Raw genomic sequence first — 23,977 nt, forward strand, 5'->3', positions numbered from 1 at the left:
CTTCAGAGAGCCCCTGTAACCACTCCATCARTGAAGCCTACATGTCCTATTGACCTGCAGCCAGACCTACCTGCAAGTCAGTAACCACTTCGGAAAACCCCATCTATTACTCAGTTCCACAATGGGGACAATGAGAAAATGAGAATGAGAGATGTGAAAACAGTTTTGCTAGCAAGTTTCTTCAACTTAAAAAAAAAAAAATACAGAAGCTTGTCAGAAAAAAAAATTCCAAAGACCATAAATGTGTATTTTAGTTAGCCTTTAATTTCTGGACTGTGATTACTGTAATAAAGTGCACCTAATCGCACATGAAATGAGATAACATGACTCAATACAGCTAGCATAATATCAAAAGATAAACTTCAGTGCAAAAATGCTTATCTGAAGACAACCAAAGTAGTTAAGACATTTACTGTGCAATCAGCCTTTTTCAATACATGTAACTTCTGGCTGGGAGCCAGTAAGTGAGCGAGCAAAACACAACAACAACAAATTTGCTATTTCATTTTCAGGAGTCCTGAAGCAGTACYCAGCTCAGCAGTCCCTTGTAAGACTCTTTGGGATCATCTCCATAAAGATACTGATGGGCTCCAGTGGAACCAGGATCCAGACTTAAGCAGCTGGGGAATTATTAGTCAGCTACAAAATGGATGGAAGAGAGTCTGGAGCAACTGGGAACAGGAGAGAGAGAGAAAATGCCRGAATCTATACAGAGGCATTAAGCAGGAAAACATAGAACTGGCTGAGCTAGGAATTACTTCAAGACTTTCTCCATTTATAGTAAGCTAATCAGCTGTGAACTTAAGAACTACAATGACCACAGTGTGACTGAAATAGGACCTGCAGCCATTTTTTTGTGAACTGGAAGTTGATGCATGCCCATTTTACACAGAAACTTTTAATTAGAAAAGCATGTCTACTGTTATTTTTCATTGGTCTATTAAATAAAAGWAATTTCAAGTGGTTATTTAGTTAAAAAAAAAAACACAGCAGTTTGCATGCTTTGAACTGCAATACAAAAGCTGTTCATCTAAACCCCACCCCTTTCCTCCCCCAAAATGTACAGGACAGTAACTTTAGCTTTACATAGTAAGAAAATATATACACATTAGATACAGTAAACCTACTCTGTACTTTTTTAAACTTTATACAATGTTAGTGAGAAAAATATAAACATTAATAAAATTACATACAATATATTCACACAGTAACCAACTGCTACYGGGGAGAAGGTTGGTGAACTATCAAAGACAGAGCAGAGGACGGCATTGTACATCCCCATACCACACCAAGTAATTTTTTTAGTCTAAAGTAGTTCTACTGCCAAACAAAAATATTCTTCGAGGTAGATTCTTCCAATCCTTGAATGACATGCTGAGATAAAAAAAATAAACAAAAAAAAGAGGGGTTGTTTTTCTTCCTGAATATTGACATCAGCATAAGTCTTGTTCTAATAAAGATAAGCTGATTATCCTGTGAAGGGTACAGGGATGTTGCAGTTTTAGGCTAATTCACTAATGCTTGAAATGAAGGACAATACACTTAATATGAATTTGCAAATAAAATACCTTCCCTGCAAGTCATGTGTCTGTTCTATAGCAGTTCCTTTATATATAATGTACATACTTAAATTTGGATTTTTGAGTCTTTTTTTTACCTTTATTTTGAAAAGTTGCAAATCTATCATACAAGACAGTAATCTACAAAAATTAAAAGGAAACAGTATTATAAAATGTACACACAGCTATTATTAAAAATCTCACTTTTTAAAGGAATCCCAGTTGGCTTCTACCCAATACCTAAACTTATTGTTCATATATACACACATCCTACAGACAAAACACAGCGTAAGATTTAGATGACGGCATACACACAGAAAGCACAAAAGACCACATTTTCCTTTGATTATTCCACAAACAGCTCTTTGAGCTTTGAGCACACATTGTATATGTGACAACACTTGGCACAAAGGATTTCAGACTTCATATGGCTTTCACGGTTATTTTTACACATACAGGCCAAATGCTCATCTTCTCAAATCTCCACTGGGTTGATATTCTAGGAACAGTATTTCCTCCATTTAAAGAAAGGTGCTGAAGMCAGAGAACAAGTACAGGTAAACTTGTACCTTAAAAAGCAGTATAACAATACCGCCCATGTAACAAGACTGCATTCATAATATGGTCTTAACAGAATTGCTTCCTGCACAGTCACATTCACTGCATAAACAAACTAATGCCTAAAGATGAGGAAGTTAAAACRTATGCATCACTGCAGTGAAAAATTCTGTTCCGTTATTTGATGAACCACAGCCATGGAGCAAAGTACCAGCCAATTTACCTGTGGGGGCACACTTCCTCCCTCAAGCAAAGAGGGCAGTCCCTTGCTCACACACAGCTGCTGTGTTTTCCACTATTTAGAGACATCGGATGGTCAAGTCAATTCTGCTTTACAGAATAACATGTGCAGGCTACTTCATTAATCAGTCCAATTCCAAATACTTCTTCACCTACTCACAACAGGAGAGACCTAATACTGTTTCTGAACTCATGTTTCATTTTATGGGGCAGTTCTCTTTCCTAGTCATGCTGAACCAATACTTATAGCTGCATACAGACAAGAAAACAAGATATTTTTGAAGACCTTACGCATTGGTGATTAAGAATGGAAACGAAATGAGAAAACTTCCCTCAATTTTCGATTAAAAAAAAAAAAAAGTACTGGCTAATTCAGCGAGGGCTATAGAAAAGGATGATTTCCCCCCCCCCCACTTTACCCCATTCATTTTTTCAGAATCAGTATATTGGTAATAAATGCAATTCCAATCAAACTGTATAGTTGTGTTTTTAGTATTTGCCTGAACCAAGCTCAAGTTTTAATTTAGGTATCTGATTTCCTCTGTTTCAACCAAGCTGTAGCTCCATTCATTCTAAAATCTTCCTTGGCTTCAGAAAAGATCCTTGTTCAATTTCTCTATTTTCCCTGAACTAGGTAAGGTTTCACAGATCTGGCTCCCAGAAATCATGCAGTTTTCCCTAAAGAGTAAAAACAAAATAGAAAACAACTCAGAAAAATCAGAGAGGCCTTGAGAGTAAAGCAGGCAACTGTTTAGCTTGAGATCATCCTGTTGTGCTACAAGTCCCTAGATCTCCATTTGGAAACACTTGCCAGYGAACAGCCAGTTTCCCCATGTGCAAATCAAACCCAAATATTTTTGAAAAAACAACTTTAAAACAATCGCACCATTAACCATTTTCATCAACTGGTAAGTAGCTGCTACAACAATATGCTACTACTCAATTCCCTCCTGCTATATAACAAGAAGCCTTAACCACATTACAAATTAAGTRGTCTTTGCTCACTGTTGAGAATGTTTTATGCTAATATTCTTTTAAGATGAATGTTTAATTACACAAATTTTAACTGGCATTAATACTAAGCATATATGCATTTTTTAAAACATTATGCAAGACATATACAAGATTACTAAAAAGCTAAGCAAAATTTATTGTGAAYGCAAATAACTTTACATTCCAGGACAGCAGTTAAACAGATGGAACCCAATCACATTAGGAAAGAAACCTCTCAACCCTAGACTGGAAGAAACAGCTCTGAACTCTTGATATTCATAAGGATTCTCCAACTATTCCACCCAAGGCCAGCTAGATATCATGAAGGCAAATATTTATGAAAGACTACCCATGTAATTATTTATAACTGCACACCTTTATAGAATATGAAAGAGTTCAGTGCATAAAATCAGACATTTTCAAAGATGAAAAAGGATCAAGGGCTGTTAAATACAAAGGTAGGTGAAACCTTGGACTCAGGTAGTCTCCAGGTCACATGCTGCTAGCAATAGCAGGAAGTGCATCATTGCATTCCAGCCACACTCAAACTCCTTCCCAAAGCATCTGCTAATAACTATAATCAGAGACAGGTGCTCTGATTTGACCCAGTACTAGTATTTTTAAGGGGTTACATAGCCATTTTAAAAAAACAGCACTTTTAAGTGAAAAAACAAATTTCATCTTTACCTTTAAGAATTTTAACAGAAGACTATGCTAATATATCTAAGTGTATTCCACAGCCACACTATTTATGAAGCAAAAAAAATTAAAGGGTGTACTATTTTCAAATGCTAAGGAATGAGTCAAATGCACCCCGCAATACAAGAAGAAAACAAAATTTCATTACAGTACCTGAGTAGGCCGAGTGTTTTGTATCATATCTTGCCATTTGCCATATATCCTAGCAACCAAGTCTTTCACCTGCAAACGTAGACTGATTAGTTTAGCCACTTAAGAAAAATAATAATTATTATTAAAAAAAAAACCAACCAAACAAAAAAAAACACTACCACTCCCCATACAGACAACAACATTTATTGGGAGGGAACAGCTTTAGAGCTGGCACACAGAATATCACCACCTCAATTCCTACCACATTCAGGGAATTTTGGACTTTTAAAAATCATGTACTTCCATACAAACACATTACAGGCAGATGATTTCCTATCTAAGTGTTTAAAATCAGTACACAAGCCTCTGGTCTCTAAACACCCATCTTACCATTCTTGTAAGCTAGGCTTCTTACAAAAATCTGACAGTTCAGAAAAGATGGAAAACTGGAAAAGATGTCTGCAACAGCAGTCACAGAGGCCAACTACACAACACTGTCTGCCACTGAAAGGAATTCCTGATACATAAAATCACACTTTTTGTCATAAGTTTATTACACTTTTCATAACCAATTACAAGCAGGTCTTTAATACAAGCCATTCAGAACTAAGATTTGTTTTATACACTGTATAAAAACCAGCATAGTGGTGCCTCTGGAAGYTACTGTACTATCACACAAATAAAGAAATGTTGGGGAAAAGCAGAGAATGGAGTTTCCAGCACTGGGATGAGGGAACAATGTAAATCAAGAACACTCAAAAACACAAAAAATCTCAGCAACAAAAAACTTACCTTAGATCGATAAAACAGCCTTGCATCTTCCCTAATATCGCATTTTATGTGTTTATCTAAGGCACCACAAAGCTTCAGTAAGTGTTGCTAAATAAAGACAAAAATGTATGCCTTTAAATCCTTCATGTTGAAGCTAAAAAATTTCTCAAATGTTATTTCAATTTAAAAACTATATGCTTCTTCAAAATATATATTAAGTAACAGGGAAAGGAAAGAAAAAAAAACAAGTTCTTCTGTCAGTTACTGATACACACTTGGTAAACCATATCCAAGAACTTAAAATAATAATAATAATAATAATAGCTTACAGTTGTATCACAGCAGAATTGTGTCACATAAGAGTTCCTACTAGCTAAGTTCTAAGATCCTCATCCCCTCAAAGTAGCAAGAGCAGTGCCATTCAAATATTCTAAATTTACAACAGCTAAAAATAGCCTTTTCAGCAATAACACAGTTCATTTGCTTCTGCAGTCCACAGGAATTGGASTAACAGCTAAAATATACTCAGGGTTTGCGCACTGGCCTTTCATTTCTAATTTTCTGATAACTTTTATAAAGTTTTTTTTGCAACTTTATAATGATCGCAAGATCTCTGACTTCCTGGGAATTTCTTCATAAAATTCCCATTTTTGATCCCTCACTAAAGAGATGTAAAAGTGGCTCCGTTCTGCAGAACAAGTGAAACACACCAAAAGTCTGCTTTTGAGCTTCCTGCAGTGTCTCAAGAACACGACAATTTACTGATCTGATTGGCAGAGGACCAGCACTGAAACAGCAATATAGATTTTTTTACACAAAGACTAGCCTGCACAATATTCATCTACCATCCAGTTCAGCCACACACCTCTCTCCATTTGGTTACCAAGCCAACGATTAAGAGGCTCCTTCTTCAATAAGAAATTCCAAGATACCACTTTTCCTTTTATTTTTTTAACCAAGTTCTCCACAAACTTCAGAAAGACAGTTGTAAAGAACAGACCTCAGATCACCACCACAGTATTTTCTTTACCAAAGACAGCTTTGTTTCAGATTACACTCTATAGTAATCTTTTTGCACTTGAGCAGGAAATAGAGATGCTTAAGCTCCCAAACACAAGCAAACATTACTATTTTGCTTCTGTCTTAAGAAACATGTTTGTCCTGTGAACTCTTTAGTAGCCAAGAGCAGTTCCATGGGGCAAATGTACACAAACACCTTGCAGTAAACAATTCACTGCAGAAGATCAGAAATCTGAAAAGGACTACTGAAGGAYTAAACAGGTGATGTCAGTTAACAGATATTCACATCAGGTGGTGCAAGGGAGCTATAACTACAGAGGACATACAGTCCTGGTCTTCACTTGATGCACAGTTGCACTCCACCACTTAACAACACTTCACTATGCACTCAAAGAAAACTGTTGSTTCATTTGAGTATATTTTACTAGATATTTTCAAAGTGTTTTTCTTCTAGATTGCAGAATTTCAACTCAATTTAGAAAGTCCAYAGGATCTTTGGAACTCTTTGAATTTGTGTTGAGTTAATCTGCAGTTATGTTCAGAGAAAGATAACAAAATACATGCCTTCTGATCCAAAGCTTTATGTTTTGACAAAAGTCCATTTTRCAAAAATGCAAAAGAGGTTTCTGTATTCATTTTGCCTCAGAACAAAAGTTTCCCTCAGTGCAGGTGTCTTCTGGTGAATTTATCTTTTAACACATGATAGCTCGTATCAAAATAGAGTAAAACACACATGATAATTAGTCTTTTAAAATCAAAAGATCTAGTCAAAGTTACTTACCCTTTGATTAGAATTTACAACGTCAAAGAAACTAGCTTCACTGACTAGATGGAGGAGGATATAGATTAGGTAGTATGTCTAAAGAGAAATCAACAGAACTTCAGCATTCAAAGCACAAACATAGCTGTTCACATTTAAATACAGCATGATCCTTGCTTTCTGGAATGATTCAATGTTATGTCCCTGCTGGAATTCTCCAACGGCCAACTCAATGAACATGTATATCTACACATTAGCCTAAAAAACTAATTTGAAATAGTATATTTAAATTTTTGTAACATTTTAAAACAGTATTACACTGTTTAAAGTTACCTAAGTTATCTACAGAGCTTTCTGAAGTTTTAGTTGTTGAAAATGGAATTTATCAGTTAGCTTTGTTTTCCTATCATCTACATTCAGACCAAAATATTTGCTAAGAGATTTATTGGTAGACTCAAACAAACTAATACCTAACTTTCAGTTGGGTGGAAATACTAAATCTTTACCAAGTGACCTTTCTACTATGGGTTTATTAAAAAAAAAAAAGTTCATGAAAACATCTTATTCTGAAGCCTGAAAATGGAAAATCTGGCATCGCATTAATCAGTTCCCACCGATTACATCAGAAGGGAGGAAAGAWGGTCCTGTGATTATACCATGGTTGGAAGACAGGACGAAAAACATCTAGGTGACTTAACCACATAGGAAACTTGGCTGTCTCTCTGGCGGGTAGCACAGGTTAGGTAACACAACCTAACGCAGCTGCCTTTGTCATACACCGTTTCTTTCCTTTCTCCATGACTATAAGCAAAATGGAACATGGGTAATATTTTTAACCTATACAAATGAATAGCAAAATAACTACAAAATATTGTAAGCTATTATACATACAGAATCGTCTTCAAACAATTAACAGAAGTTAAATGTTCTCAAATTTTTGGAGAACGCATAAGGCGACAAACGCAAAAATCCACCATTAACAATATACCTGCTGTTCTAGTTCTGCATGAAGGTGCTCTCCATTGACATCATTCTGCTGCTCTAATCTTTCTCTTGTCCTCTTTAGTAGACTAGAAGGTTTCATGTACACCAGATACTGACGCAGAACATACATCTAGAGATAAAACAAACATCTCAAGAAATTGGACTGGTCTACTGGCACTGGAAAATTTGATASCGAGTGCCACTGCAATATTATTTGTTCACTAAGAAATCTCTTTTATAGATGTTCTTAATTAAAATGGGGGTTTTCATGCTGCGGATAGTTTTTGACTATTCACAAATTCAAGCGTTTGTGTGTTGCCTTATTAAGGTATCAATCCTAAATGAAACAGTGATTTTACAGAAAACCAAAACAAAGACAGAAAGAAGCACAGAACTATTTCCAACATCCAAAAATGAATGTTTGGGCACATCCATAAAACTTCACTTAAACTGTGGAACACGCAGGTTATACATATGCATAAACATGCTTCTGACACTAATCAGAAAAGTTACTCATCTGACATTTTTCAAGCTTCTTAAACAGGAAAATAAGCCTACAGTATTAAGACATGAAATGCATACAAACACAAACAATTATATATACACTTTATAAATTTTCAAGGAGCCTTCTTCTGACACACTTCAGACTCTGGGGCAAATTCCACACACACACACACACACACACACACCATATATGCTGTACCTGCTCATCACTGGTATCAGGTATTCTTATATGCTTTTTATTAAGAAGCTTCGAAATTATCACTAGGCTAAGTCGTCTTCTTACTTGCCTGAAAAATAAAGTTAAGTTTTTTTCCCCTACAGAATGTTTCAAATCCATATAATTTCTGCAAAGCATTATGACACTGTGCATGGCTTCCCTAGACATAAACTTGCCTAGAACAAACTAGTTGTATTATCTGAATACAGGCGTTACAGAACCGGTAAAAAGGCTAACAAGACATAGGTATCTTTACCTCACTGCAGCTCTTCTTGGGCAAGGCAAACACTTAGACGCTTGCCTTTAAGCCTGGAGCTGAGGATCCAGATCATTTTCCTCTCCAAGAAATAGAACTCCTAACAGAGCAACACTTGAACAACATGAATCATCCAACATTTAATTTATGGATCATTCAGGCAGAAGTGTGAATAAAACCCTTTACTATGGGATTCCAAGATGTATGTAGTCCAAAAACTACATGGTACGTAGGCTAAAATGTAAAATAGTTTTGTATACAAATAATCCAGTAGAGCTGATTAAGACTGTACATATGCAACAAAAAAATGCACATATATCTGTAAGACACAAGAAAAAAATACTTTTTTTAAAGCACCATGTAATACTTACTTACTTATTGCATTTATCAGACTTTGGGTTTAGACAAATAAACTGTTAGCAATACTACGTATTTCTGATGTGACGGTGTCATTACCTTCCACGTATTATCCAGCTAGGGACCAGCTGAACCAGCCACAGAAGATTATGGTGCTGACTAGAGAGTTCACTCACCGCCAGGCACATCTCAGGCATCTTTAAGAGAACAAAAGCAAGAAAATCCAAAACTGCTGAAAAAAGGGTATAGCAGGCAGTTGCTTTATTTGCAAAGGAGTACATATCTACTCCCTAGAAACATACACAGCATAAAGATTAAAAGGAATTGGGCTAATAAGACATGATGTGCATAAAGATACTTCCGCATTGCACCTGTAGTTAAGTCTGCCAAATATTATTTTACAATAGGATAGTTGAGATCAGGTTGTTTTTTCCTGACATGCAACAAGTGTAATCAACTTGCTTCACTCTTTCAAAGAGCCATTTCAAACATACAGCAGTTTTGCTAAATAAAAGATTATTGGTTAATTCAAAACAACAGTTCCCTTGTAGAAAGGGGAAGCAAGCACAAAAGCATGGTACAAACCTTTTCAGCAAGCCCACAAACACCCTAAATTCTATACGTTCAGAGCTCCCAATTTGTTCATAACATTCTCCAGCAGTATTTTTGATACATCAAAAACATCCTAAAAATCCCTCAGACCTCTCTCCACTTACCCCAGAAGGTTCATCACTATGAAAACTTCAAAACAGTTATTTTCTCAAAATTCAAGTTGCAATTTTATATATCTAGTACTATAAAATTAATTATGAAGTTACCTTTGTATCCCAGTCKTTTATACTTTTCAGAAGCTTTACAAAAAGGCACTGAAAATCTATCAAAGGAATTTGCTTTAATTGTTTCTCCAAGCTTATTTTAAATAGTGATAGAAGCAGCAGCAGTATTTCTTGATCAGTATAACCACCTTGATATACTGTTGTACAAAAGCCTAGAAACTTTAAAAGAAATAAAAAGCATTAATAGCTGGAACTGATTTAGTCCCCATAAAATATGGTAAGAACTTTAGTTTTCCACTCTCACATTAAGATGCATTTCAAATGATAAACTGTTCTTATAATGCTCTTACATATCAAACATCCTCCCCCCTGTCTCAATAAGTTTACACTACCACCTCTTTCTTTTAACCACCTCCTGCAGGCTCATCTTGCAACTATTGAGAGAAATACTTATGAACAATGGCAATATGCCCTGCGAATTATACAAATATGAAAGATCTTTCTGCACTGCACAGATGATCTTATTCTAACTGGATGAAAGACTACCGACAGACTACCTAGCTACACAAGTAATACTGAAAACAATCATCAAAAATTTCCTCCCTACTCAAGTATTATCAAAAGGGTTATCTACAACACAGCATATAGGATGTGCATGCAAATGAGATCACAAGTTAACCACGATAGGTTTGTATCGTCTCTACCAGAGACTCTCAGAATGTTTCCTTTTGAATCCAGCGATTTTATAGTTACAAATCTCTCCAAAGAAGTGTTAGGAGAATTCAAATACTTCCACAATGAMGTCTGAAACTGGTTATACAGTCAGTATTTTCACCACAAGACCTTTAATCAAGGAGAACTAGCTTGCAAAGTGTGACCAGCACTCACTCAGCCTACGGTCTCACAGGACAGGGCACGGATCYAACAGCTCACCTCCTCGAAAGGCCTCCACCTGCCCTTTATGAGCTCCCACCTCATTCACCTCGTGCTGCACAGGCACTGATCACACCTCCAAGAGCTCCAYTAACCCACTGAAGCAGCACAAAACATACTAGCCAAGACTGATTCCCCTTCTCACTTCCACTGGAACACGCAAATGACGAGTGTCTCCTACATTAGGGGGTGAAGTGACTCAGAGGGGCTTGATAGTGCCCCACAGCAGGAAAAAGGAAACAGAACAGTGCAACTGGGAGTGAAGCCAAAGTCACAGAGACAGCAAACTTCTCAAGTTTGAAGCAACAAGCTTTGCTGTATGTGGAGATGAAATCCCAGGCTAGCATGTACTCATAAAATATGCCCAGGACTGAAATAAGGCACTGTCCTTATTCAGTAACTGAATAGGGTTACTACAAAAAAAAACAAAAAAAAACAAAAAAAACCACTTTCACAGTAACTGGAGTTTGAAATTTCTCACCTTAATCACATTAATTAGATTGGTTTCTGGTACAGTGGAGAAGGCTGGTGGATTGGCAGTGATGAGATCTCCTCTTAGCTGGTTTTTACCCATTGTTTCTTGCATATGACTTCTAATAAAAGAGAGGCTAATCTGATCAGTAAATTAACAATTAGAAAGCCTACAACAGCTTAATTACATTAAACTGAAGAAAAAAATTGTTTTAAAATGCCTTTAAATCAGAAACAGCCTCAGTTACAGAGTAGACATCTATGTAAAAAATGCAATCATTTGCTTATAATTCTGCCCAGTCTTCTAGGCAACAATTCTTGTAAGTCTCCACTAGGAAGCTATAGGAGAAAGAATAACCCTCCGATTTGCGGTTCTTACCTGGCAGAAACTGTTTAAGTTTTGACTTACTTACTCTTAAGAAGCCTGTGTCTAGAATTTAAAGAGCAGCATTGCATGATGGAAGGGGTGAGGGGAAGGAGACCTTTCTGATTCTACATTCTAAGCACAAGATTTCACTGGATCTAAGCAATAAATATCAAAAGGAAAACACTTACAAAATATCACACTCGTTAAAGTTGGGCTGAAGATGCTGCAATGGAAAGAGAGATCTAAACGCAACACCCATATTGACAAAAACAGCTGACACATCAGCTAGTGAAGGAATCCATGGTTTAGACTGTTCATCACTGATGGAAGCTACAAGTAAAAGACATGGAATGGATTAGTTTTAAATTTAGTTTTCAGCATCAGTTCCTTTCAAGGGAAACAAATGTGCTCAGCCTGCATCGATTCTACTAGCTCTAACCTCAGAAGATTTGTTGGAGCACTGGATGATACATTATTTTCAGAAAGAATCGTAAGGAGGTGGTTTAACACAGCACTTCAAAGTAAGGGAACCTCTCGCGTATGTAATAGGTGAATTACTTTAAGTTCCACCTCTTTCCCCTCATAGCTCTCTTTCATCACAGACAGTACCACAAAGAAAGAGGTAAAATTTACTTTTAACAGAACGTGTAAATTACTGTTCTGCATAGGCACAGGTAAGAGGGCGTTATAATAGGACTGGAAGTAGTGCTAAATAAGATTTGGAAACAGGCAGAGCTTCTAGAACAGAAGTACTAAATAGATGGAATTCACTCATTTGACAGAATTAAGTAACAATGCTCATTGCAAAAAGCGCTCGTTTATATTGTGATTCACATCTGAATGTATCTGCAAACTACATACAGGATACTCTTAGACTGCTAAACTAGCAAGGTGACATGACACTAGATGCAGTGTTCTCCAAACAGTRACAGAAGTCAATAGAATTCTGAATTGGGTCATTTTTAGTGTCTTAAGTCTGTAAGAAAAAGAGAAATGTAATGGAATGTAACACTCAAGACCCTACAGGTTCAGATCTCAATGTTCAATTTGGGGAGGGGGGGAGAGGAATGCGTCCTCAGGCACAGAAACAGAGTGTTTAAGAATGGTTTGGAGATTCCATAGTTGGCAGTTTTAAAGTCATTAGACAAACTTTTCAGGAGCAACTGTAGCAGATTTGATCCTGCTGTGAGGGAAATGAAAAGGTTAGAGGATCTGCTGAGATCTCTCCCAGTCTTAATTCTTAAGAGTGCACATCGACCAACCATTCACTTGGAAACAAGCCTGCTGCCAGCAAAGCATAAAACAAAGGAGGCTACATAATCCTACTGCACAACAAGATTCAAATACGTGGAATAATTTGGATAGACCTGATCAAGTATTTCAAGGGAACTGCATTACTTTAACAAAGTTAACTGGCAGGCTTAAATGAGCTAGTGACTTTTGATGGATCTGAATGAAGCAAAGACATGGAGAACACATAAAGGAACTGGTACTGGAGAAGTCTCTGAGAATAGAGATGAAAGAAGGCAAAACACAAGAAAAAGAACAGTAGTGTGGGCTGAAGCAGACTCTTGAAAATGTTTCYGTACAAATGATTCTTTTTGCTTTTGCTATATACCCAGAAAGAAAACTACACAGAACTACACACTGGGTATGACTATGTGAAAACCATCCTGTAGTCCTTAAGCTCTAAAATGAATGTCTATAACTTCCAAAATAGAAGACAGGGAGGAAAGGAGAGTAAACTTTTGAGCAGCCACACTGGGCTCTTTTCAAGGTTAATTCTAGCTGTGCAAGAACAAAAGTGTGTTTAAAAGGTTCTGTATCTAGCACACTGCTTTGCAAATACATGCCAAGACCACATGCTGAGGCACAGCTTGTGTATGCTCTGTGAAGACCAACTCCTGCACTAAGTAACAGAATAACCTAAAAGCATTCCAGATCCACAGAACAGAGACAGTGCCTTTCCCCTACTCCCCATCATCTTTCCATGCTTAAGAGAAAGAAAATGCCTTTGTTCAGTCAATTTTCTTTTCTGTTTTTCAAACACTCACCATTTYTTAGTGTTATTTCCATCAATTTGTCTAATATCTGTGTGGAAACACAGTAGTCAGGATGAACAGACATCATCTGTTGAGAGAAAAGAAGCCACATGTCAAACACTGAGTTACATGATAGCATTTTTTTTTTAAATTAATAACACACCAACTCTTTGGTACAACAGAAAAACAAACACTAACAGAAAACAAATACCAAAGCCTCTAAAAGCAAGATACATGGAGAAGAGAATATGGATTACTCCAAGCAGTGCACAAATTGCAGGAATACTTAAAAATTCCTTGCAGAATTTTGCAACCCCAAGTTGAATACGTCTATTCAGAAGAAGGTACAAAGGAATAAGAGAATGGAGAATACCATATCCCCTTCTGGAACCCATTTTCATCCATGATCAGATTAATCTTCYCTTTAACCAGGAGTGGGGGCAATTGAGAGCTGACTTTCTACCCATGGGCAAGACGAACATGTGCAATACTAAACTGAAATAATAAATTCTTATTTGTACACAGAACTACAAAAATACAACCACGAAATGCACTTCACATTTCCAGAGGCACTTCACTAGCCCAGTGGAAATGCTTCTTTTTCTATCCAACAAGCGTGGGAAGAGTTTCTATTCTGTGAGCAAACTGAACTAGCTCACAGTTCCTCCTTATTTGAGGAAGATCCAGAACGCGATCTGGTCCTAGCGAAAGGGAAGGAGATAGAGGAGCAAAACATTTTTCTTTTGGCAAAAGCAGAAAGCCAGTCAGCAGACTAGGYTGCAATCTCACAGGCATCCTCTTTTTATTTTTCGTTTCAGGCACAGTTAGAATTCAGTAAGTAATAATGGAATAGAGATAGGAGAAGGGCATTCTCATAAAGAAATGACAGAACAACCTAAATTCCCTGGGGATTTATACTGCCACAGACATCTAGAAGGCAGACAGCCTTCTCCTCTGAGAGTGACTCTGAGCTTCTGAGTCATGACGCACAATGACCTCTTCTGGACAAAAATTATCTGGTATTCCAGATATCTTTGATAATTTAAAAGGCGATATATATAGAACGACACTTTTRCATACTCCTGCACATAATTTAATTCCCTTCCAACCTAAAAAAAAGTAACATTCCTGTCATTTGGCCCATGCTATTAACATCCTGAGATCTCTTCTCACCTAGCAAGCACTGTGTCCTTTCCAGATGAAGTACCGTGTATGATGATGGACAGGGACATACAACTTTCAAATCACTCAGACAGGGAGAAACTATCCTTAGTGTTTTATGAAAAGAGGATCAATCAAAGTATTTCAGACTGAAGAACAATTAAGAACCAGAAAGAAGATTTATTAAACTGTTACTAATGTAATGCAAYAGAATCACAAATTTGTCCTGATTATTTCTGCTACAACTGGCTTCTAAGATGACTATTATATTCAAATACAATAGAACTGCAGGAATAGTATAGGTCTTACCTGGAAAAGCCACTTTAGAATTGGTATGGGACACAAGACACAACTGTAAGCAGAACTTAGAAAGCCATGAATAGCTAGAGAAAGCTGCTGTGTTGCATTAGAACTGTAAGACAAAGACAGAAGGAGGGGGGAAAGGAGAGAACCTATTAGTGGTTCAATCATCACTTTTACAAAAGCATACCAACTTCCTCTATCCCAGATGATCATCAATAGTAAGAGATCTGAACATCCGTAACAGACTGATGCTCTTGACTAATTAATACAAAATACTATAGTAATTATACCTTATTCATGGCAATATCTTTAAAAAGATTGTAAACTTAGAACAACTATCTTTTTCTCTAAAAAGACATACCATATCATTTGGAAATATTTGTACTATTATAGAATGACAGCTTCAAAAAATTGATTTACACTACTGTAGCATGAATCATTTTGCCTGTGGATCAATATGCTCAGACCAGTGAATAAACTTATTTGCTATTCAGTGACCTTTATCAACCCATTTAGAAAAAGAGAACCTTGTGGGAAATTTTTAAATAATCTCTAAATAAGGAATCTGGACACAACACAAAACAATTTAAAAGGTTCAGTCTAGTTCTGCTGTATAAATCTATGAGGTGAAAAAAGCAATAGAAGAGCAGAACATTTACATTTTCTTGTACTAAATTCTTTTAGTTTCAGTTTCCATTAGAATGTTGTGCCATAAGCAAMTGAACTAATGAAACACAACTTCCCACATATCCTGCTTCATCCACCTCTGTCCTCAGTATCTATCAAAACAGAGACCTAACTTCATCCATCTGTTTGACTGAGCAAGTGGCACTTGATTCAGTGGCTTCCAGGCCGTGTCAAAACTGGACAGCCAGTATGTGCCAACTGGGCAGCTGGCTGGCTTCAAAATGCATAAGCAATTAAATCGTAATTGCCTTTTGCAAGAGACAACTCATTTGGTACTCCTTCCTCTAGCCACTGATTTACAAGATACTTGTTGAAGCTTACATCCTTGTGATCGCCAAATCATACCAATAAGGAGGCCTGAGGGTAAAGGAGTAAATCACAAACTCTTCCTCTACGTACAAGGAGAAACCACTCTTCCCCTTCACACGCACAACAGCACGTACACAWGTGCATACAGAATCCTTTAAGATTACACCAATTCTCTCAGATCCACTGATGCCAGTTTGGAATAAAACTCCACTAAAGTTAATGGAATTTTTCATTTGTGATATTAGGCAAGAATTTGGCCTACTATTTGTAGCCCGATAGCCTCACAAACACACAATACAAATCCCCTACTACTTTCATTGTGTATATCCACGCACACAGTTTTTACTTCAGTGACTGAATCTAGCAAATGTTAGAAATTGTGACTTTCTGCAATCCTCATTAGGTGGACTCCTAAGTCCCAGGCCTTTACAGGACAAAGACATGCAGAAGTCTTTCAGCTTTCAGACATATTGCAACAGGAACCAAGTCACAAATAAAGCCACAACAGAGGTTTTCTTCCCAACTTGGGATAGTTAAGCTTTTGTTCATTGTAATATTTCAGTTCTGTGTCTTCATTTAAAACCAAAGGTGTTTTCTCAAGAATTTTTGAGGAGGAAAGAAGGATGTTTTGAGTAAAAATTCACTGTTCTGTAAACCTAACCTGGAGAGAATTCCTGGAACAGGGATTCCATTTTGCCTACACATTAAGACAAAGCTCATTTCCTTGCAAAGGCATGATTTCGTCTTAAAAACTGCTAACTCTAACAGTGAATAAACACAGCAGTGTGAAAAAGGACATTCTTACCTAAGGAGGAGTTTTTCTATAGGATTTTGAGGTATGAAATAAAAGTTCCTCAAGTCAAGATTGTTCTGATTGAAGATTTTTCCAGATGTTGCTAAGTCAAATATATCTTCTCCAGGATGGTAGTCAGGTATGGCATGAGCCGTTATTGAAAATCTCTGTATAAATGCCCTGTAATGTTCAAAATTGCTTTTATGAATTTAAATTTTGAGAGGCTTATTTGCTGTTTGAGACAGTTATCTTCAATGATGTTTCAACATGTCAAATCTGTTAACTGTATTTTAATCTAATTCAACTTTAACTGCCAAGAAAATACACTGGAACGTAAGAAAAAGAGAAGATGATAAAAAYGGTTCACATTAGATGCACTAACAACAACAGATAGAATAAGAAAAAGATTGGGAAAAAAGGCTAAAAAGAAAGCAAAGAACTAGATTTAAGTGGTTTCAGAGTAGGAAGGACCTATGTTCTTCTGAAAGATCTCCATCAGCACTGGCATCCTCCTCATCTTCTCCATCTGAAGAATTTGTTTCTGTTCCCTGTATGTCTTCCTGTAACCGCTTTTCTAGTTCATCTACCCTGCAATAAGAGTAATAGCAGAACATATCATTACTGGTCGGTATCTACAATAGAAGAAAATAAAATTCAAAGTTCTGAATGTGAATCCAGGAGTCAGTAGCCAACCACGCACAGCAAAAACATGCAAGACACATTGCAACCGTGGAAAAAAATCAAGTAGTTTGTTATTCCAAGATACTAAGCGGACAGTTCCCAATGCCTAAAGAATTTCTAACAGCACATTCAATCTCTAGTTTGTCAGAGACAAGTAATTCAACCAGCTTCTGACAAATACTTTTGTAACTGCATCTAACTTTCAGTCTTCTGGATGGATTTCTTATTTACAAATAAAATACTAATGTGAAGTTGAAAAAATACAATCAATTTTATGAATGAGCATTTGCTGCTCCACAGTCAGTCAGTCCATAGTCACAGGGTCAGATTCAACAGAAGTCAATAGCATATACACTCATCACCAATTGACATGAGTACATATACCACATTAGGTCTCCTACTAGAAAGATCTCTTGCAAGAAACCCAATTAGCTCTATCCACTACACTGTTTAACTATTCAGATACTGACAAAGTCTAAACAAGTTTGGAAACTAAAACTGAGCTACGAAAGGCTTTGAAGAAACCAGTATAGTCTGTCTATGCAAATAATTTTATTTCATGCCTGTCAGCTGTTAGCTGGCTCAGTGACCTACAACAAAAGCATCAGTAAATTCAGTCTAGTTCTTAACGGGGCAGACTGGTGTATCACAAGTCACTCAGTATTGTTTACTGGGAGAATATCAATCAGCTTTTACACTTAAAAAGTCCTTGTAGATACAGCCAGAGGTATGTTAGTGGCATTGGCAAGCAAACCTCAGCTTGCTGCTATCCAAACTACAGCCAGTTCGGGGAAGACGAAGTACACCAAAGCTTCCACAACTCCATCTATTTTTTTAAAAAGCATCTTTAAAAAACTAACCTTTTAGATTCTTCTTTCTCCTTCAAGAGATGCTCTAAGCTGTTCACATATGACACTTGGCTAACAACAGGAGGCTTAGAAAGCTGTCAATGAAATGAGATATGTAAAAATAACATACATGAAAAGCTATCAGTTGCATCACTACTACGCAATAAACATGTTAATCTATTAACCCCTTTCTATTTTAGGGGTATTTTGCCTGTGGGTAAAAATGCAAAGGAGATCTTGAAAAACGGGATGATTCACAGTTTAGATTTCAGTCACTTGAGAATTATATAATGGTCAAACCTCTCTCAGCAATTACATTTAGAAATCAATTGCCTAAATACTTTTAAATCCTCACCATAAGCTGGAAAGCCACTTTTAAAAGCTGTACTTGGACCTTTGGAAATTATTTGCTCTTTCTAGCTCTGCAACACTGCAAACATCACCCAAAGATCAGGGCTCCACTGTGCTTCAGACTGGATCTGAATAGCAAAGCAAACCACAGCTTCTCTGCCTGCTAATGCTATTTTTTAGGTTAGCTGGAGATTTACAGCATCAGAAGTTTTCTTTTACATCACAGCTTTGCTATTTTTAATCCACTTAGACCCTAGAAATCCTCATTCTTGTACATGGGACAGGAAACTCTCAAAATAATTCAGTGCATCTTTAGTAGTTTCACCACTCCCTAAGGAGCGAACACTACAATGCTTACCAAATCACCTCAAAAATCAGATAAAACAAAGCTTTTCACCAAAATCCTAATACAGCACCAAGTTAGAAAGCTAGTAAACATAGTTTAAAAAGTCTTAACTGCTAGCACAATTAGCTTGATTTTCAGTAGCCAGAATTTTATTCATCCAATAGCAAATAAAACAGACTTGCAACSTTTCATAGCCAGATTTCAATTCTTTGGACAGTGACCTTCCAACACCATCTTCTTTAACTAGAAACCCTTACCTAGGGATAAATTTTCTTTTGTAAGCTTCCTTACTGAAGGAGAATACAATTAAATATGAGCACATACTCCTACGGGGACTTTCTATTACCCAGAAGAAATAGAAGTTAATTTAGGAAGTTAGTGTCCACCTGCTAACCTGCTAATAAAAGAACAGTTGACACAGCATTAATTTTTGGTATACAGAGACATTTTTCAAATGTCACAAAATGCCCAAAAGCGTTACTCTCTGACTTAAACAGGGACAAAATTCACAAGATGTAAACACATCTTTCAGTCTTTTTGTAAGGCGACAGGCCCCACACTCAACTTCATGTGCTGAAAGACCAACTTTTTGTGGAGAAAGTTGAAGCTCCCCCCCCTTTTTTTTTAAACATGGTTAATATGTCTAAAATGACTTTTGAACAACTAAAGAATCAGAGTTTGCTCCAATTTGCACATATGCTCATTCTTATAAAAGAAGAGGGGAATGACAGTACAGGCAAAAGTCATGGTCACGGAAATTTTGGGAAAGTTTTTAAACTCTTTGCCTTTTTTGGCCATAATTACACATAAACAGGGTAAGTCAAATGTTTGTGGACCCATATATGCCCCTAGGCTACATCTAGGCTGTGTCTGTTTATCAGTCTTAACCACTAATTATGTAGCCATACTAGTTCAGATTGGGAAATACAGACATGACCACAAAAATTTCCACCTATAATGTGCTTGCATAACTAATGGTGAGGTCAGATAAAATAATTACAGCTGTTCAACATCTGCCTATGGAGATACTTAAAAAAAAAAGGTCAACATAATAAACATCGAGGATTTAGAAATGGGAGACGGGAAAAGAAAGAGTATTTATACAGTTATTCTGTGAACTGCAGCTTTATTTTTTACTTTGAAAGATTTTATTCAAATGCATTCACTTCCAAACTGTATCAGCTTTGTTAGGAGTGCTACATTAAGTTCTAATATAGCACTTTCCAAATGAAAATATTAAACCATTAATTTACCATAAAACTTTAAAATAGCAACCTATCTGCCGTGCTGTTCTTGAACAAATAGCTAGCTTTTAAAAATACAGATTAATTCATCACCATAATATCCTGTAAATCGAAATTCAAATACTTCTTCCATCCATCACTTGTGAGCAGAAGGTATTCAACTGTTTGAAACACCATGAAATTCAAACTCCAATAGTTGGACCTCAAAGAAAATACCACGCTTAGCGATCAAGAACTCAGATTTTTGAGAAGCACAAATCATTGACAAGGATAAACCAGTTCAAGTCAAAAATCTTGCCTGATCAGAAAGATGAAAACATTAAATCCCATACATCATCTAAATATAATCTCTCCCCTTTTTCTTTAGGGGGAAAACAAAAATGAAAAACTCCTGAAAACCACCAAAAGGAATTCAGCAACCATAATCTGATCGTATGAATCATTCAGCCATTCCAAGKACAAGTGTAATAACAAGCACTTTTTTGCTGACTATATTCCACTGTACACTATAGGCAATTAGGCTGGTAAGTAGTTTTGAAGGCAAATACTCCTGAGCTTTCACGCATTTAAAATATACAAAATATACAAACACACATATAATCATACCAAAAAGTAAAAAAGCAAGCCACCAAACCACAGCATAACAAAGCTGATGTGAGGCTTTTTTTTTTTTTTTGCCACTTACAGGAAGCTTTGGTGATGGACTCATGGTGTCCTGCGAAAGATTCTCAAGACAGTCTCCTTCCACGGTTCCCATCTCTGGCTGGGGACTTGACGACAGAATTTCTTGTAATGGCAAGAATATTTCTTCTTCTTCWTCWTCATCATCATCTAGATCGCAGTCCAAATTCTCATCTTCACTGTCAATGCTGCTCTTTGATTTGCTGTTCAGCTTAGATGTTGCTATACAGGTTTTTTCAACTTTCAACTCTCCTGAGAGCTGCGAAGACATTTGGCTGCTTCCTACACATCCTTCTTTAAAAGGTAATGAACAGGGAGCAATTTTAGCAACCTCTTCTGAGAGTGCAAGTTTCCCAAAACTGTCCACTGAATGCAAATTGGAACTACTTTCTAATGTTTTTCCTTTAGGTTTTGGTAAACTGTTGCCAAGTTCAGTACTATCAGCTTCACAAAGTGCAGGTCTTTCTAGTYTTTTTCCATCTTGCTGTTTCATAGCATTCAATACCTGAGATAAGTCATTCTGAAGACAAGATTTCATGTCTTTTGTGAATACAGTGTTTGTCTGAATTAAGTGGTGGARAGAAGGCAACACAGTAGTCTTTTCCTGAGAAAGAGACTTTTCCAAGAAAAAGCAGGAGTGGGTCACCTGCAATTGATTCTCTTTGGTATCCACAACAGAAACATGGTTATTTTTATTAGGACTGTGTGCAGAATAYGAAGATGACAAACCTACAGGGGGGGAATCATTTTTCTCATTTTCATGGCTTGAGTCAAGATATTCCTCTAAAAGAGTAGAATCATGTCTGGGTAGAGCAGCAGTCTCTGTGAGTTGCACAACACCATTACACGGAGACTTTAAGAGGCTGTTTTTCACAAAGTCAGACTTCGTATTTCTGCATTGTTCAGATGATCTACTAAAAAGAGAGTCATCCAAACTTGCTACCGCAGATTGATTTGAACTGTTTGCTTCCAAGTTCATGGCAGTGCGTTTTCTTTTTCCAGGAAAGTCTTTTTGTTTGGATGGCCTAGAAGACATCTTAGAACTAAGGCAGAGTGATGGAAAAGACTGGCTTTTCCACATAACGGTGGCTTTTTCAGATGACAGTCTCACTAGATTTGGAGAAGATGCCTCAGGTTTTGAAGTATGCTTTGACTGAGATGAGTCATCTAAGGGAAGTGTTTAAAAACAGTAAACCAATTTTATAAAATCAGTCAAAACTATAACAGGCTTGAGACAAAGAGAGAGAGAAAAGGCCACTTCTCATTAAGTTATTTAGCACTTGTTTTTCACTGAAATCCCAAATTACTTTAGGCTTGCCCATATAGCAGAAATAACCCTGACCAGAGAGCAATTCATTTTTTTGAGATAGTTTAGAAATAGTTTAACTGGATTTATTCTTTAAAACAGACTTGCATCAGATCATTTCCAAAAAGTATATTAAATTCTACAGACTTCTGCTAATTAATTACAACTACTTTTAACTGCTGTCACTACAGTAGGATCCCTGAAAACTGTTCTAGYCACCTGAATCACATTACCAAAATAATCCTCTTTATGAGGTCACTTTCAACTTCATTTTCCTTGCTCATGACTCTCATAATATACATCAAAAGTAAAGAGTTCAGCTACTTCAGCTACACAAGTGTAGTAGCWAAACATAAAAGACATTAAATGAAGAACCCGATTAATTAATTCCACATTATCAGCACTGCTTCTACCTGAGGTAGTCTCCCATGAAACAGAATGGGATCTTTTTCTCAAGGGACACCCATTTCCCTAAAAATAAAGACAGAGGAGACAAAATRTTAGTGGCATAATTTAATCATTTAAAACAGGATGTTGTCCTGTGTCAAGTGTTGAGTTCAGCACAGTCTGTTCCCTTCCTTCCCCCCTCCATAAACATGATACTACACTTTATTTCAGGACAAACTTAAAACACAGCTACAAAGATCTCACCAAAAGAACTGCTCCAAACACAGATTTTATACCTATTCTTTAGATCTGCCTCTGACTCTAAATCTCTCTACCTTCAGTGACAATTAATGCAATTACATTCTTGCCTCCCTGAGCTATCCAAGAGACATGGCCCAGGTGGTTTTCCTCAAAAGAGGTATGAGGAACTTGGATAATAAAAAGATGGTAACTACAGAGAAGGAAATATTGGAGTGGGGTSGTGCTAAGAAGACACAAGCTAATCAATCTTTACGTTCCATTCATAACATTTTTAGAGGCACACACAATCATCTTCCTTGCAAGTAACCAACTACTCTTTAAAGCACTTGGTTGGTAAAGAAAGAAAGTGTAAGTAATTCAACCTAGAATGAAACACAACATAATTAATAGGACCATTTACATTTCCATTCAAGTATTGTGGCTTAAGTGTACAAACCAGAACTGCTACTAACTGCAACTTTAACTAATGGAAAACTGTCAGGCAGGAAAACAGTATCACTGCTGTTCCCTAAACTGCACTATGAAGAACATGATTATTTGTAACAAAATATTTCCTCTACAACATAGTAACAAATTAAATTTCATTGCATTTTCAAGCTTGCATCGATTTCCATTGATGGAACTGTCATGGCACTCAAGCTTATCATCAAGAGAGGGGAATCAAAGCATTTTACCCAGTCCCTTCCAAAGAAAATTCTTCCTGACACAGCTACACAGCAAATTTTTGTTCCACTGAAGAAAAACACTTATCTATTTCTTTATAAATAGGCTATTTCAAATTAAAAGCACGATATTTTTTAATTTAAAATAAACCATTTAAAGATCACAACCCAATACAATCTATAAAAACAGATTTAACAAAAAGATTTTCAAATATTTTCTATTTGGTAAAAATAAATAAAGACAGACAAATTTGGTGCAGTCCACAAGTTGGCAGATAAAACCAGAGTCGGTTGAAGGGCTAAGTCAACCATAAGTTG

The 23,977-nt window shown here is 36.6% G+C and overlaps 1 protein-coding gene across 1 annotated transcript in view; it reads right to left on the bottom strand.

The window, feature by feature from the left end:
* Positions 1 to 244: 244 nt before the first annotated feature.
* SLF2 (SMC5/6 complex localization factor 2) overlaps positions 245 to 23,977 on the bottom strand; it is a 30,719-nt gene continuing 6,986 nt past the window's right edge. Inside the window, exons 4-20 of the mRNA XM_085307493.1 lie at positions 22,763 to 22,820; positions 21,048 to 22,210; positions 18,434 to 18,516; positions 17,364 to 17,480; positions 16,905 to 17,072; positions 15,110 to 15,212; positions 13,652 to 13,727; positions 11,786 to 11,927; positions 11,241 to 11,352; positions 9,869 to 10,045; positions 9,150 to 9,247; positions 8,420 to 8,507; positions 7,721 to 7,846; positions 6,754 to 6,831; positions 4,974 to 5,060; positions 4,203 to 4,271; positions 245 to 3,035 (exon numbers count right to left, since the gene is read on the bottom strand). Coding sequence (XP_085163619.1) covers positions 3,000 to 3,035; positions 4,203 to 4,271; positions 4,974 to 5,060; positions 6,754 to 6,831; positions 7,721 to 7,846; positions 8,420 to 8,507; positions 9,150 to 9,247; positions 9,869 to 10,045; positions 11,241 to 11,352; positions 11,786 to 11,927; positions 13,652 to 13,727; positions 15,110 to 15,212; positions 16,905 to 17,072; positions 17,364 to 17,480; positions 18,434 to 18,516; positions 21,048 to 22,210; positions 22,763 to 22,820 — 2,781 coding nt within the window. The 3' untranslated portion in view covers positions 245 to 2,999. The remainder of the gene's footprint in view (positions 3,036 to 4,202; positions 4,272 to 4,973; positions 5,061 to 6,753; positions 6,832 to 7,720; positions 7,847 to 8,419; positions 8,508 to 9,149; positions 9,248 to 9,868; positions 10,046 to 11,240; positions 11,353 to 11,785; positions 11,928 to 13,651; positions 13,728 to 15,109; positions 15,213 to 16,904; positions 17,073 to 17,363; positions 17,481 to 18,433; positions 18,517 to 21,047; positions 22,211 to 22,762; positions 22,821 to 23,977) is intronic.

Source organism: Rhea americana, unplaced genomic scaffold (assembly GCF_003343005.1).
Source record: "Rhea americana isolate MKP2758 unplaced genomic scaffold, rheAme1 scaffold_104, whole genome shotgun sequence".
Lineage (NCBI taxonomy): Eukaryota > Metazoa > Chordata > Aves > Rheiformes > Rheidae > Rhea > Rhea americana.